Source organism: Centruroides sculpturatus, unplaced genomic scaffold (genome assembly GCF_000671375.1).
Source record: "Centruroides sculpturatus isolate CEXI.00-Female unplaced genomic scaffold, Cexi_2.0 scaffold1783, whole genome shotgun sequence".
Lineage (NCBI taxonomy): Eukaryota > Metazoa > Arthropoda > Arachnida > Scorpiones > Buthidae > Centruroides > Centruroides sculpturatus.
In genome coordinates, this window is record NW_019386212.1 from 101,666 (window position 1) to 118,638 (window position 16,973).

At 31.9% G+C, this 16,973-nt stretch overlaps 1 protein-coding gene across 1 annotated transcript; it reads left to right on the plus strand.

Annotated features, from left to right (window-relative positions):
- Window positions 1–513: 513 nt before the first annotated feature.
- LOC111614108 (DNA damage-regulated autophagy modulator protein 1-like) lies at window positions 514–16,759 on the plus strand (the record flags this gene model as incomplete). The annotated part of the gene is made up of 4 exons (XM_023355485.1): window positions 514–557; window positions 14,066–14,187; window positions 16,496–16,578; window positions 16,643–16,759. Coding segments are annotated over exons 1-4 (366 nt in total), but the record flags the coding sequence as incomplete, so codon positions are not given.
- Between the last annotated feature and the right edge of the window lie 214 nt (window positions 16,760–16,973).

Genomic DNA, 16,973 nt, shown 5'->3' on the forward strand with positions numbered 1-16,973 from the left:
CTGTCGATTCACGCATAGATTTACATCTCTACATCGTGCCACTTAAACTGGCATTTTTGAATCATTAATCGCTTTCTCTGTATATATTACAAATATACTTTTTACGCATAACGTAGTATATTATTCAGTTAAAAAGGTTATCACACACATAAAACAATTAATTATTCGTAGCATCTTAGAATGGAGATAATTCTACCTCTGTACACGTCATGTTTGCCCAATCAATATTTATTGATACATTATGCTAAAAGCTAATGGAAAGAAACATGAAGTCGATCCAAATGGAAATTTACTAATTACAGGTAAACACTTCACTTTTGAAGAATGTTTTGAAACTGTAATGTCTGCCAATTACCAAATCACAAGAGATTTTCATTCCTAAGAAAAATTATTTAGCACATAACTGAAAAAATACACCAAACCTACGAGCTATAACAATAGTTTTGATTGAGTGATTGTTTTTTAGACTACTTCTTTTCAATGTAGTAATGTATACTTATCACTTTTGAGCACATGTCAGCTTTGGTATCTGGTTCGGCCGAACTACCCAATATTGTGTAAGTACTGTAGTAGGAAGATCTGCTCCACTATAAATATGAAAATCTAAAAATTAATAAAAAGTGATAAAAGAACTAAAAATTACTTATATTTTAATTTAAAAAAACACACAAATTTCAAACTCCCTAAAATGCCGTTTACTTCTATAAATGAGTTTAAGTAAAATAAATCTTTCTTGAATGAATTAAAATAAAATAATTTTCACTTTTGAATAAACTCTACAATGTATTCTTTATTTGTGTTGCCTCATTCATTCCTACCTTTATACTCAAAAGTCTGAAATCTTTTCGTGTGTTTAGTTCTTTAAATTAATATCTTCTTCAGTCAAATTCTTCAGTCTTTTTATTAAATTGTTCTGGCAGGAAAACCTGAAAATCTTCTATCACTACTATTGTTTTTTCACCGTAATGGGTTGATATCGATTTGACTTTATGAATTGGATATTCACAATTTCTAACTCGTTCATTCTTTTTGCTGGAGTACAATAGAGCGTCGTTTATCCGGAATTAATTGGGGACTAAGGTTGTTCGGATAACTTAATTTTCGGATAACCGATTATGTACGAAAAAATATGTTAACCTATCTCCGTGCTGAAATTTTTCTCCGTTGCGTGTCGTTTTGCGTTGAATTTTAGTCGATGTTTACCCTAACGTATACTTTTTAAAATAATAATCGTTACTATTGCATCGTTATAAATTATTTCTTTATTTTTTACAAACAAATATAAATATATTGAAAAATATTAAAACAAAAAAATGATACTTTAGAAGCTAATCTAGTATCAAAAACGTTCGATTCAGCATGATACCAGAGTTGGTAACTAAAACACACACATCAACAAAAAAAATATTGGAGTAGCTCAAGATATAGCCAAAGATTGCAGCGCCACACCACTAGCAAAAATTTAAATTTGCCTACTGGAATTTTTTCGGATAACCGACTTTCGGATAAACGACGCTCTACTGTACTTTGAAGTTTACCGATAGCGTTCAGTTTATTCAAATTCTAGGTAACAACGAAACAACTATATTTTTATAATTATTTTCAATAAATTCGTTGGAAGAGCTTTCCTTTAAGCATCACACCAATCAATTTTATCTTTATGTTTTACTAGCAGACCCCGCCACGCGTTGTTGTGGCTCAAAATGTATCTATTATAAATTTATAACACTTCCCCCGTGGGAGGGTGGGAATTTTTCGAAAAATTTCTTCTTAGTATACATTCTGTTGACATACCCTATTAAAACGCAATTAAAAAACGCAAAAATCCGCATCTAAAATAGTATAAATAGAAGCAGAGTTCTTTACGTTAAACCTTAATCCTAACCATCTCCCTTCAGTGGGGGGAATTTCGACACGTATATTATATAAAAACACGTGCGTATTCGAATGCAGCGTTGTGTCAAAATTTCAAAGGAATTGGCAGGAACAAACGAACATTACATTTTTATTTATATAAATAGATAGAAGATGATCTGCTTTAGTTAATTTTCACTGGAAAGCATAATGCCTCACAGAAAAGCTAACTTAGGGTGTCGTACTCGTAGCGCCATCTGTTGGACATAAAAGCCTTAACCTAGATTATATCTTTTAAATTATATCAATGTTTAATAAAATAATATATACCACCCTGAAGTTCCATTCTAAATATTGGTGAAAGAATTTTTGAAATCGGATGAGTAGTTTCGGAGATTACCTGCTGCATACAAACTTACATACAATAATAAAATCTTCAGATAATTCTTGATATTTAACAACTATTTTTCAGTCTAATACATTTAATGGATCTAAGACTTCGAGTAATTGTTCCGATATGGTTTGATATTTTATAAGTGAATTTAAATTTCATTTCATAGCATTTATCCTAATAAAGTCATTATCTGAATTTTGAAATCGAAATACAGCATTACAATCCACTTTATCTCAATATTCTAGAATAAATTCCGAACATAATGTTTGATGTTTAGCGATGAGTTTCCAATTTACCTTATTATCATATGTATTATAAAATTTTCAGAGAGACTTTGGTGTTCTGATATTTTTTTCTAGTACACTCTATCTTTAAATTCATTAATAAACATTTCAGACAATTTTTGTGAATGACGTATTGAATCCTAATTAACTTTATCTTTAAATTCTTTTATGAAAGGTTCTGATAACTTTTGAAATATTGAAATCAAATCCCAGTTAACTTCATCTTTCAATTCTCTTATTAGATCATCTGTTAAATTCTCTCGTTCTGAAAAATTATCCCAATCAATAGCTCTCTTTATTCTTGAGTCCATTTATATAAGAAAAAATTTATGACCTAATGCAATTGTATGAATACCATCTTCTAATATATGTCTCTTATCATCATGTGGGGATAACGCTACCTTATTTACTTTTATCGAGTAAAGTTCGTGTTTTGTGTTTCTAATTAGATTCATTGTTCTATATTGTTCCGTTTTATTAATTAACCCGTCGGCACGCGCCTAGTGCCGATTAGGAACCAATCGATTTTTAAATAATTCGTGTAAAAATTCTAATTGTGTGAAAAATCTGAAAAAATTATTACCTCTCTAATTTTTTTTTCAATTTTATGATGCGCAATTCAGTTTTTGCTTAAAGCGTCTCATTATTTTTATTAAATTATTTGTGCCGAATCGGCACTATGGCGCGCGTGATCTCGGATTTCAATTTTCAAATTTCCCGCCAGTCGCTGTTACTAAAAATTGCTGCAGCTACGGCGCGCGCTTCTTCGCTTATAATCGCGTTATTATAAAGCGAATAACTTCTAAAAAACTGGTATTTAACTGAAAATAATTTAATTTCTTTCATTGGTATTTTTAATCATTTTATAAAGTTTTATGACACCATCACATTTTCCTGAGTGGAAGTAAACAATCTGTTAGCCATTTGACCCTCAGCTGACAGAGAAGGAAGGTTTTGAAAACAATAGTTTTTCACAATGGAGGACTAAAAAGTCTATATAATAGACTCTAGTAAGAATTATTAGAGTCTCTTATTTACCAGAGAATAAATAATAGAGTTGAAAAATAACACAATTTCGTGAAATTTAACAAATCTGGGGCTATATTCTGGTCACTATCTTCGGTCTCGTCTCTCACAAGCCGGTCACTGATTGGCTAATCATTTAGCTTAGCCAATCAGCGACCGGCTTGTGAGAAACCAGAATAAGGCCCCTGATGTCAATAAACGAAAGTTGAAATTATTTATAGTAAATTGATATTTTAAGAGTTTACTTTTTGCATTTACAAATCAAATTTTAAAAAATATTAATGTTTTTATTGTAATAAATTTAAATTAAAAAAAATAGAATTTTTATTATTTAAATAAAAATTCTATATTTTTACATCAAGTATTTTATACTGTTAGGTAGTAGAGGAAACGTATAAATCGAGAATTTAATCGTAGTCAAGCATTTACAGTATATTAGTAAAAATAAAAAAATTGCATTAATTTGCTTTGTATATTTTACCGTTACATTGCGCCAAGTAAGCATTGAACTACAGTCAGTAATATATATTATTTTTGTATAAATTTATTAATTATAATAAACATACACTATGACTAAAATTACATTAAAATAGCACTCTCTAATTAACATCTGAAATGAAAAAGTAAATGAATCGGGTTTCGCCGCCATCTTAAATAACGCGCGACTGTAATTAATCGATTTTGAGCGCGTCGCGTTGCATGAAATTAAATAATTTATAAAAATTAAAATAACAAATATGTGTACAAAATAATTGACTATATCTATTCGGAATTGTACTCTAACACACATCGCACTTATAGTTTAGCATTTCTGATAACATTTAATTAATTTTTGAATTTTCTTTTAATTTATATATAAAATGCGAATAAAAAAACAAAAATTCGTGCAAATTAATAAAAAAAATATCTGCAACTTCAGAAAAGACATATATATGAGAATCTACAAAAAAAGTTAGCTAATAAAAACTAAAATCGAAAAAAAAAAATAAAATTTTCAACGCACGGTAATTTCTGTGGTAAAAAGTGAGGTAAGCGATCACGTGACGCCCGTCTCCCCATCGTCTGTAACCACAACGGACGAGGGTGAAATAAAAGCGGAAACACCAGTAGAAGTAAAAACAAACATAGGCGCGTATATAGGACTATAAACTTGAACGGGAGCGAAGATGAAACACGACACTTTGTAATTTATGCTAATTACCTTCTAATATTAAAAAATTAAAATCATCAACAAAATTATAACAAAATTAAAGCTTTTTGATTAAATTTGACTACAAACATATCGTAAAACTGGATTAAAGTAAAAATACCCGTTTTTTGACGCTAAATTTTTATTAATTAATTTTTTAATTTGGTGGATAATTGACCGAGCGCGCGTAATTTCTATTTGACAGAGCACGTGCGTATTAATATTCCTCGGCTTTATAATATTTTATTTATTGAAATATATATGATTTTAATTGTGAGCAATTTATAGAAGACACGTATATGAAAAACAATTCACTATAATTGTTTCTTCTCAATGAAGTTAATACCATGTTATATAACACAGTATTGATTATTGATGGGATAAGCAGCATCACAAGATCGATATTGTACCAGACATGAAACTGTACATTTCTTACATCAGAATACAGTTCCGGATTGTGCACATTCATAAGGTAATTAACTCTTAACAATTAATATAATAATGCGAATATTTATAGCTTGTAGTAGTAGTAGTGGTTTTAATTAAATTAATTTTCTAATTACAAATATGATACATACCGATCACAAATATTTAATTTTTATATATGTAAAATATACTTACAATTCATTTTATTGAATGTTGAGGTTTGCTGATTGTTGAAACTTTTTGATTCTGATGAAAAATTACTTCTTATTTATACTTTAATGTAAAGATATCGAATAAATGTGGTTGAGAATTATTAATAAATATTTACTAATTTTTTTTGTTTTAATATGCGAATAAATTTAAAACATGACAATTTGAAGTGATGTTTTAACAATAAGACAAAGTAAAGTAGGGAAATAGTTCAATATAATTGTGAGGATCAAAAAGGATTAGAGTTAATTAACAATTAATTTAATTTTATAATCTAAACTTAAACCTCCAGGGAAAGAACCGGATCATTACCGGGAATTTCGTGATTAAAAACATGAAAACACCGATCAAATTTCGCTCCAAGTCAACGAGTGTTACAATGTTTATATTTAACAGAGAAACGCAATCAAAATAGACAATTAGTCATGATGAGAATTGTCAAAAACTGAAATTTATGAGGTAATTCGAACCACGATGACGGCCAGAAGATGGCAGTAAAGTTATCGATACATCCGATTCTTGAACCGAGAAACAGAGCTTACAAACGTTTTAGCCAAAATATTTCTGAGAAAGTTTCAATGTCTCGGAATCCTGTTCATCCGATGGTCGCAAACCGATCGTGGATCTTCGTGGAAGTCGGCTATCGTCGGATTTCATAAGAAGACGGGAGTTGGGTGGCAGGAGCTTCTCAATGATTATGGNATCCTGCCCATCCGATGATCGCAAACCGATCGTGGATCTTCGTGGAGGTCGGCTATCGTCGGATTTCATAAGAAGACGGGAGTTGGGCGGCGGGAGCTTCTCAATGATTATGGCGGAATCGATGTCTGTTTGTGATGTCCGTCCTCATGATCGGATAGAACCGCTATTTATACGTATATCGCGTGAGAACTGGCTGATGCAACTCATGATGTAATGATTACGAAGTTTGATTTATGTCCGGGTGTTGCGGACACGAGCTGAACCACGATCGGTTTGCGACCGTCGGATGAGCAGGATTTTGAGACATTGACAATTACAAAGTGTCGTGTTTCATCTTCACTTCCGGTCAAGTTTATAGTCCTAGATTGGTGTCGATGTTTGTTTTTACTTCTACTGGTATTTCCACTTTTATTTCACCCTCGTCCGTTCTGGTTACAGACGATGGGGAGACAGGCGTCACGTGATCGCTTACCTCACTTTTTACCACAGAAATTACCTTACCTTAAAAGTTTTATTTTTTTTCTCGATATTAATTATTACTAGCTAACTTTTTTTGATAGATTTTCATATATGTGTTTTCTGAAATTGCATATATTTCTTTAATTAAGTTATACGCATTTGTNAGATTAAGATAATTACATTATAGCCAATCTTACCAGTTTTCATAGAATGCAAGAATTAGGTCTCCTATTTCCAAACTAATTAGAAAATTTTTACGTCTAGTCAAACGAACTATTTTCAATTTGATAAATTTTCTGGAACGTTTACAATCGTTCTATAATAGAACCAATTCGAATTTAAATTCGAGAATTTTTAAAATCGAAATAGAAAATCTTCAACTTTCAACCACTTTCAAGCTAATATCTCCCGCACTCTTATAGCTATCGAGACGCAACCACCATAGTGCACGAATGAAGAATTGGGGCTGCTACCACATGCAAACAGCATTCATGTGCGATGTGTAGTTTTGGCTGAAAAGTGAAATATAAAAACACACATGTCCATTTTTATAAATATACTAGCTGCAAGGACCCGCTTTGCTGGGTTTTTAAAAAGTAACAATAGTGAAGATTAAGATAATCACATTATAACCAATCTTACCCGTTTTTACAGAATGCAGAAATTAGGTCCCTCGTTTCCAGACTAATTAGAGACCTGGTCCCGATTCTATTTCTGAACGTCTCCTGTTCACGTCCAATCAAACGAACTATTTTCAACGTTTCTGGAACGTTTACAATCGTTCTATAATCGAACCAATATTCGAATGTTTTGTTCGAATTTAATTCGAACAAAACATTCTCTATAAAATGATTAAAAAATACCAATGAAAGAAATTAAATTATTTCCGGTTAAATATCAGTCTTTTACAAGTTATTCGCTTTATAATAACGGGATTATAAGCGAAGAAGCGCGCGCCGTAGCTGCAGCTATGTTTAGTAACAGCGACTGGCGGGAAATTTGAAAATTGAAATCCGAGATCACGCGCGCCATAGTGCCGATTCGGCACCAATAATTAAATAAAAATAATGAGACGCTTTAAGCAAANATTCTGTAGTCTTCATGTTCATACTATGTCATCAGGTTGAATTTCTTCTTTCTCTTGTATCAACTAATTTCAAATACTTTGAACACGAATAGTTTCGTAAGTATTAAAATTTCTTATCGCTAAAATAAACTAAATCAATAATTTAGTAAATTATAGAAACTGCGACATCCATCTAAAGAATAATGGGGATTTATGCCCGAAACGTGCTGTTGTCACGTATCAACTAAAATGATGGAAATAAAGCCAACTGTTTATTTATAACTCAAATGTGAGTTCAAAAGTCCAATATATTCGCAAAACACGGTGTCGAAACAACCTAGATTTAAATTTAACGAATTTTATTACATTGAGTCTTTTGAACCGCCTCAATCCCGAATCCCACTGCTTACGAACGTGACCGCTGTCGCTATTGCGATTTCTCAGGTTCTAGAGACATAGTAGTGTCATTTTGACGTGGCACATGACGTGGTGTCGATTCTGCAATCACACTTGAAACAGTTAATATGAAATTTAATAAGTTTTATTAAATATTAAAATTTACATTCAATCGTGAAAATTCCACGTACAATTTTAACTGTTAAAGTAATTATAATTCCGATCTGAACATATATCGACTGCAAGCTGTGTTTCATAGGCGTTCAACGTGGAAGATGTTTTCTTCCGTAGTTCATTATTGTGTAATGAAATGTCATATAAGTATAACATCAGCCGAAATATTATAAGATACTTTGTCCAGTTATAGACGCTTAAACAGCCTTTAACTAAACACGAGACACACAGCTTAATGATTCGTTGTCACTTTGACCACTGTCGTTATTCCATGCACTTTAACCGAAGCGGAAGAACTAATCTCGTATGTTTTCGAAGTATCTATCCATAAATTTTGATGGAGAGTGAAGTTTAGCTGATTAGATCTAGAATGATCGTTTTCCAAACTTATAAATCGCTGCAAATGAAACAAAACTCTAAAAAACACTCGAAATAAATAACCGCACGAGTTAACGATAAATACACTTTCAACGACAAGAAAGTTCTATTGTTGCGTAGAGACTCAATTTAATGTTTAAAATATGAATTTTGTAGTGAATTTTATCATTCGTGTCTGTAAAGAGAGGCATTATGACAGATTATTGCACGATTTTGTTTCGAACCTACAACTCGTCCTCACAGAGACCAGCTGCGATAATGAATTGACGTAGAGTTAAAAGATAGTATGAGAAAAAATAGAAAACGGGGTTCGAATTAGAGTGGTAGAATATTGCAATGTACAATTAAAGCAATATAAAGCAAAAATGGACCTTTCAATTATGAAACTTTTTTTGTCATAACCAAACTTATTATTCTGGTTGAATAAATATTAATTGTGACTGAAGATAGTTAATTTGTTCAACACTGACTTGTTGTCAGACAAAAATTAATTGAATTAATATTACGATTGGCATTATCTTAATTCTATTAATATACAAGTACAGTAGAGTGTCGTTTATCGGATAAAATTTCAGTCGGCAAATTTAAATTTTCGCTAGAGCTGTGGGGCTGCAATCTTTGGCTATATCTTGGGCTACTTCAATATTTTTTATGTTTGTGTATGTGTTTTAGCTGGCAGCACTGTCACTTATGTGTGGTGTTTTTCTGAGCACTGTGTGTCATGCTGAATCGAACGTTTTTGATACTATATCAACTTCTAAAGTATAACATTTTTTGTTTTTATATTTTTCAATATATTTATTTTGTTTGTAAAAAATATAAAAATAATTTTTAACAATATAATAGCCANACATTCGGCCGCCGAATATTCGGCGCTTCGGCCAAGAGCGTAGCCGAATGTTCGGTATTCGGTATTCGGCAAAATCACTATTCGTGGCATCACTAGTTTTTATTTGTGGGCAAAAAGTAACCATTGTGAAGAATAAGATAATTACATTATAGCCAATCTTACCCGTTTTCATAAAATGCAAGAATTAGGTCTCCCATTTCCAAACTAATTAGAAAATTTTTACGTCCAGTCAAACGAACTATTTTCAATTTGATAAATTTTCTGGACGTTTACAATCGTTCTATAATAGAACCAATTCGAATTTAAATTCGAAAATTTTTAAAATCGAAATAAAAAATCTTCAACTTTCAACCACTTTTAAGCTAATATCTTCCGCACTCTTATATCTATCGAGACGCAACCACCATAGTGCACGAATGAAGACTTGGGGCTGCTACCACATGCAAACAGCATTCATGTGCGATGTGTAGTTTTGGCTGAAAAGTGAAATATAAAGACACACATGTCCATTTTTATAAATATACTAGCTGCAAGGACCCGCTTTGCTGGGTTTTTAAAAAGTAACAATAGTGAAGATTAAGATAATCACATTATAACCAATCTTACCCGTTTTTACAGAATGCAGAAATTAGGTCCCTCGTTTCCAGACTAATTAGAGACCTGGTCCCGATTCTATTTCTGAACGTCTCCTGTTCACGTCCAATCAAACGAACTATTTTCAACGTTTCTGGAACGTTTACAATCGTTCTATAATCGAACCAATATTCGAATGTTTTGTTCGAATTTAATTCGAACAAAACATTCTCTATAAAATGATTAAAAAATACCAATGAAAGAAATTAAATTATTTCCGGTTAAATATCAGTCTTTTACAAGTTATTCGCTTTATAATAACGGGATTATAAGCGAAGAAGCGCGCGCCGTAGCTGCAGCTATGTTTAGTAACAGCGACTGGCGGGAAATTTGAAAATTGAAATCCGAGATCACGCGCGCCATAGTGCCGATTCGGCACCAATAATTAAATAAAAATATTTATTTAAACAAAAACTGAATTGCNAAATTTAAATTTTCGCTAGAGCTGTGGGGCTGCAATCTTTGGCTATATCTTGGGCTACTTCAATATTTTTTATGTTTGTGTATGTGTTTTAGCTGGCAGCACTGTCACTTATGTGTGGTGTTTTTCTGAGCACTGTGTGTCATGCTGAATCGAACGTTTTTGATACTATATCAACTTCTAAAGTATAACATTTTTTGTTTTTATATTTTTCAATATATTTATTTTGTTTGTAAAAAATATAAAAATAATTTTTAACAATATAATAGCCACGATTATTATTTTAAATAGTTAACATTAGGCTTAACATCGACGAAAATTCAACGCGAAGCGACACGCAACGGAGGAAAATTTCAACATGGGATAAGTTAATATATTTTATCTATAATCGGTTATCCGAAAATGAGTTATCCGAACAACCCCAGTCCCCAATTAATTCGGATAAACGACACTCTACTGTATTTCAAAGTAATACAAGAACTTGATTATTATTGCGTGATATATGAAATCTTACTTTATTTCTGTTTTTAACGATTATATAGTACTTCTTACATCTTTTAGTAAAATGAAATAAAAAGTTCGTTATTAATCAAGAAACTTTTAAAGTAATTTTATTCCGTATTGTTTGCAGGACACATACTCGGCGGATGATAAATGAATTGTTTTGCATTCATTTAAAATATGCATTTAAAGCAGTTTGATATTAAACAATAGACTCTCCGCAAAACACAATTGAATAAAAAAAAAATCGATATCTGTTAATCAAGTTGCGTGCGTGCGCTACTATTATAAATTATTATTATTTATGGTAATATTGAATATTTCTGTTTATATTAATTTTTACATAAATCTCTACTCTATTCCGGTTGTTTGCTTTATAAATTGAAGGCACTAAGAAACAGTAAATGTTGTCTTTTTAGTAGAGGTAGAGGAAATCACAACAGGAAACATCGTATTGGCTTTCGAATAGGCGTTACACGCGAATAGAAAACAAAACTGTAATATGAATATGAGTGTAAATGAGATATTGAAGAAGTGCGCTGTGTTCGGTTATTCGCAGGCAACACAGTTCTTGTTCGATTCTGTAGTCTTCATGTTCATACTATGTCATCAGGTTGAATTTCTTCTTTCTCTTGTATCAACTAATTTCAAATACTTTGAACACGAATAGTTTCGTAAGTATTAAAATTTCTTATCGCTAAAATAAACTAAATCAATAATTTAGTAAAATTATTTATTTATTTCAATTATAGAAACTGCGACATCCATCTAAAGAATAATGGGGATTTATGCCCGAAACGTGCTGTTGTCACGTATCAACTAAAATGATGAAAATAAAGCCAAGTGTTTATTTATAACTCAAATGTGAGTTCAAAAGTCCAATATATTCGCAAAACACGGTGTCGAAACAACCTAGATTTAAATTTAATGAATTTTATTACATTGAGTCTTTTGAACCGCCTCAATCCCGAATCCCACTGCTTACGAACGTGACCGCTGTCGCTATTGCGATTTCTCAGGTTCTAGAGACATAGTAGTGTCATTTTGACGTGGCACATGACGTGGTGTCGATTCTGCAATCACACTTGAAACAGTTAATATGAAATTTAATAAGTTTTATTAAATATTAAAATTTACATTCAATCGTGAAAATTCCACGTACAATTTTAACTGTTAAAGTAATTATAATTCCGATCTGAACATATATCGACTGCAAGCTGTGTTTCATANAAAATACAATGTAACGTTGAATGTAATATTTTTATACTTTAATAAATTAGCATATAACGAAATTATTAGAAATAATTATATAAAATTCTTTTAACAGTAAACTAAGCTGGTTATGCCGTTTATAAGACCTCACTTACTTGTTGCTGCAGTACCTATTGTTACTTTTGGAACTTTTTTCACTACGTAAGTACAATTTGATACGGAGCTACAAGGTTTTTTTTTAACTAATAAATCGTACATTTTACTTATATTTATAATTAAGAAACAAATACAGCAAAACTCCGCTTAACGCTGATTCGTTATAACGCGGTCTGCTCGAAGCCTAAAACAAAGCTCAAAATTTACGCCGATTTAATTTATCGCGGCATTTCATCTATTCGTATATAATACGATTATTTGCAAACACGAACCAATCAGATAAAGGTGGTAAAATGTACTTTGGTTAAATCTATGTTAGTTTAATGCAAATTTGGAAAAAATATCACAATATGGATTCCATAGGAAATATCGACTTGGCTTGGCAAGAATTAACTGGTAAACGCACGAACGAAGTGTGGAAGAAGTTATGGCTGAATGTATCCAAGAATTCTCAACGAGAAGAGCCCATCTCTGTATCGTTAGGTCGACCAAATTGTCAACCTAATCGATAAAGCTGAACTAGGAGATGTAGACAAGAAGAATGTTGAGGAGATACCGCAAGTTTCTGGTTAAAGAATTACCAACGACGAAATTCAAGAACTGGCAAAACAACAAATCCGTGTAGAAGAACTGGAAAATAATGATAATGAAAACGAAAAATCCAAAAAATTTCTCTACGGATTTCCTTTTTAAAAATTTGAAAACAATAACTGAAATCGTTGATCAAATTGTAGCGAATGATCCAGATTTTGAAAGAAGTGAAAAAGCAAAACGAAGCGTTTTGAATGTGATCTTCCGCTACCGACATTTGCTTAAGGATAGAAAGAAAATAGACAGATGAAACTTTACGACTTCATTGCAAAGAACAAGAATTTCAGAAAAGTCAGGACCTTCCTCACAAAAATGAATTTTATATTTTTGTATGTTTATATGCTATTTAACATATGCAAATCAATATAAAAATAACTTAAAATCAAAGAAAAATTTGTTTATTTTTTATCGCGTCTCCCCTATCCGTATTTACCCTGTCGTCTAGGAATGCACCCCCGCGTTAACAAGGTCTTACTGTAATAGAAAATTCAAATTATTTTATATACCAGTTACATAATCGGAAATTTATTATATCCGCCTATATGCAACCCCTGTAATTTTTCACGAATAGTGCAAATCGATTTTTCATTTTTCATCACGCGTACAGGCTGACGCGATTGCGTTGCAGATCAACGGCTCATGAGAAAAGAATACTTGTAATGTGCTGTTTTGCCATTATACAATACAGAGAAACCGTTAGCCGACCAATAATATGTGAGTTTTTTTCTTCATAATCCATTATTTTTTCTGTTTCATATAATTGGCCACTCCATTAATTACGTTAATCTTATTAATCACTGGAGCATTTGGTAGAAGACGTTTAGCAATAAAAATAGGCGTGTTGTGGCACCACCATCGTCAAACATGCGACAATTCCTTGTTTTTAAAACTTTATTATATTTCGGCTATTTATTTATCAAATTTTAAAATTTTACTGGTTATTGTCTAACAGTTTCAGTCATCATTGCTTCTTATCTTTATCTATAGGTTAGAGATAAAACTTCCGAAGATGGTTATAAACTTCGGGAGTTTAAGCACACCGATAAACGCCTGTAGTAACTAATCGATTAAGTGATGTAAGGCGATAAAATTACAATCTGGTAGTCAATTATTGAACTTTTTAAATGTTATTACTATTTACAGATTAGGTATAGCGATTCACCTGAATCACGTACGATCTTCTGTGCCATACATAAGTGACACAGGGACTACTCCTCCAGAATATACTCTTTTCGGACAAATGCTTAATATCACGAGCATTTTCAGTAAGTACTAATACACTTATATACTTTCTATTTTGTATGTACTAATTACTTTATTCCTTTACAGACTGGCTACTATTCTATATACGATACCTGCACTTGATTGAAATTTTTGAAAAGTATTCGAATATACAAAACTTGGATGAAATTAAAAAACTGAACCATCAATCATTTCTCTTATAGTTTCCCATTGCACTAGGAATGTCGATGGTAGCAAATTTTCAGGTAAATTAATTTATTATATGTTCTAAATAAGTATCTAAAAATATATGTGATTCGATTAATTCAGTTTCTATATATTTTAACATTAGTTTTTTTGCACAGGAAACTGTTCTTCTTCCGATTCATATGCTAGGTGCAAATTTATGGTTCGCATCAGCACTCGTTTATACGAGCATTCAAACAAAAATCAGTTACAGAATGGTTCCGGATTTTTGCTCTTCGCAAATGGCTCGTTTCAGACTTTACTTATCTGTTTTAGTGAATGTGACAGGAATTTCTAGTATCCTTTTTAAACATTTGAATTAATTTTTATATGAATACAAATTTATAAAGTAATTTAAATAGAAGGTAACATTGCTGATTCAATTTCACATGAGGAAAGTGAAGTAAAGTATTTAAGGCTGTCTTGCGGTTGAAATTAGCAAAAAGATAAACTGATACTTAATTTACTGCGTAATCAATAACTTCCACTTTCACTTCACTTTGTACAGATATTTAACAGTCAAAATGTAAGCTAATTTTGTATCGTAACATTTCGATTCTTGCCAAAGATATTTCTGTATAACACATTAATATCAAAATTCTCCACCTTTAGCACGTTTGGCACTGCAAAGAAAAAACTAATAGTGGGCCAATCCGATCCACATCTACACAATTTATTTTGACAGTACGCTTGTTTCATCTGTCAACTGTGTTAGTCGAATTTATATAACTGGAGCCTAGATCTATGCATTAAATTGTGAGGTCGCCGAATGACAGATAAACAAATAATAAAATTTATCAAATATCGTGTGACTGGAAGTGAAGAAGACAGCTGCAGTTACAAAGGCTGTTTATTTAGGCTAAATATTAAATTCTATAGTGTGTCTTGTTAGAGCTGGAGTGTAGTCTATGGCAGGGGTGGCCAAGCTCCTTGATAGTCCGAGCCATTTTTCAAAATTAGAAATTTTTTCGCGAGCCGCAATTAAAGGTATGCAAAAAATTCCAGATTACAAAATATATCCGTAGCAAGAGTGATACAAATTGTTTCCTCCAGAGCACAATGTCAACTGTCCATTGCAATGACAGTTTACAAATTCAAATTCGGTCTGGAGTCGGTCGATAACAGACGATTACGCCACTGTTTATGTTCGTTCGCGCAGTTTTCGATGAGTCATATCATTCTTCACTTGGACGGAAATGAAATTTGTTACAACGTTGCACTTAATCTTTCATATTTGTTGTTAGTAATTTAAAAGACATTTTGAAACACATACGGACGATAATAATTTTTTTAAAATATAATAACACAAAAATAAAAAGGGAACTCGGGTACCTTTATCGAGAGCCACAAATAATCCTTCGAAGAGCCGTATGTGGCTCGCGTGCCGCAGGTTGGCCACCCCTGGTCTATGGCCTTGGGGCGGTAATTCGAAATAAGTCTATAGGTGTCTCCTGAGAAAGCGTTCAGAATCAAAACAGTTCAATGCAGTATGATAAAGTTAGGATGAAAAAACCGTATTTAGAACAATGAAGACCAGACAAATAAGTCACAACTGGAGACAAACGAAAGTTCGTCCCTGTTCTTGAGATCTAGGTCTTTAAAAGATTTCATACCTGGATTTCTAGCTTTCCTACTGGTCGGTTTTCTGTATTCAGGAAGATAACAGACAATTTCAGGCTACTAAGGGTCAAATTCGACACCGCGTTTTATTCGATCAGAAGAAATTAATCGCGCTTTGAAACTCCTGCTCGTATTTAACTATTGTTTCGAATTCTTGTAAGTCTGACACAGAACCTCTGCTTAATATCCCTCCGCAAGATTATACAGAAACATTTTTTTTTCGCTTCACTAATAAATTTATTATTTCCGATTTTTTGTAAGTTTTTTTGCAGTTTTTATGAGCGTTAGAATCAAAGCTCGAACCCTTGATTTTACACTTTTATTAAAATTTTAACACGTGAGCTCCAGTGTCAGACAGCACTCACAAATATACAGATGCTCATTTGAGTAATCAACGAAGCATTCGAATGGTTTAGTTTCAGAACATCATCTGATGCCGATCTCGATAAAATTATTTATTTAAATCTGCTCCTTGATATTATATAGCTGGTATTATCTTTCTGGTATTATCACTTTATTTGTTTGATAGACCTCTTAAAGATATTCCTCTATGGACCTCGGATGATAAAGTAAGACAAACCTTTTCTTTCATAATAAGTTTGAAATTATATTAAAATTTCATATACTTTTTAGGGATATGACTACCATATCGCCAGTACAACATCAGAATGGATTTTTGTGTCAGGTGTTAATATTTATACTCTTACTTTTTATAAAGATTTCCAAACTATAATTCTTATTCTTCCGACGGTAAGACTCACAATTTCCTATTGTTAATTATATATCAATTATTATTTTTCTTAAATTATTAACAAATTAACTTTGCATCATTATTTTATATATGTTAAAAGTTCTGATTTAGTATAGGGAATAAACACCTGATATTAAGTAAGTACAAAAACTGTTGCGAAATTAAAACAAACACTTAGGGGAGATCGGGGCAACTTCGGCATGCGGGGCAAGT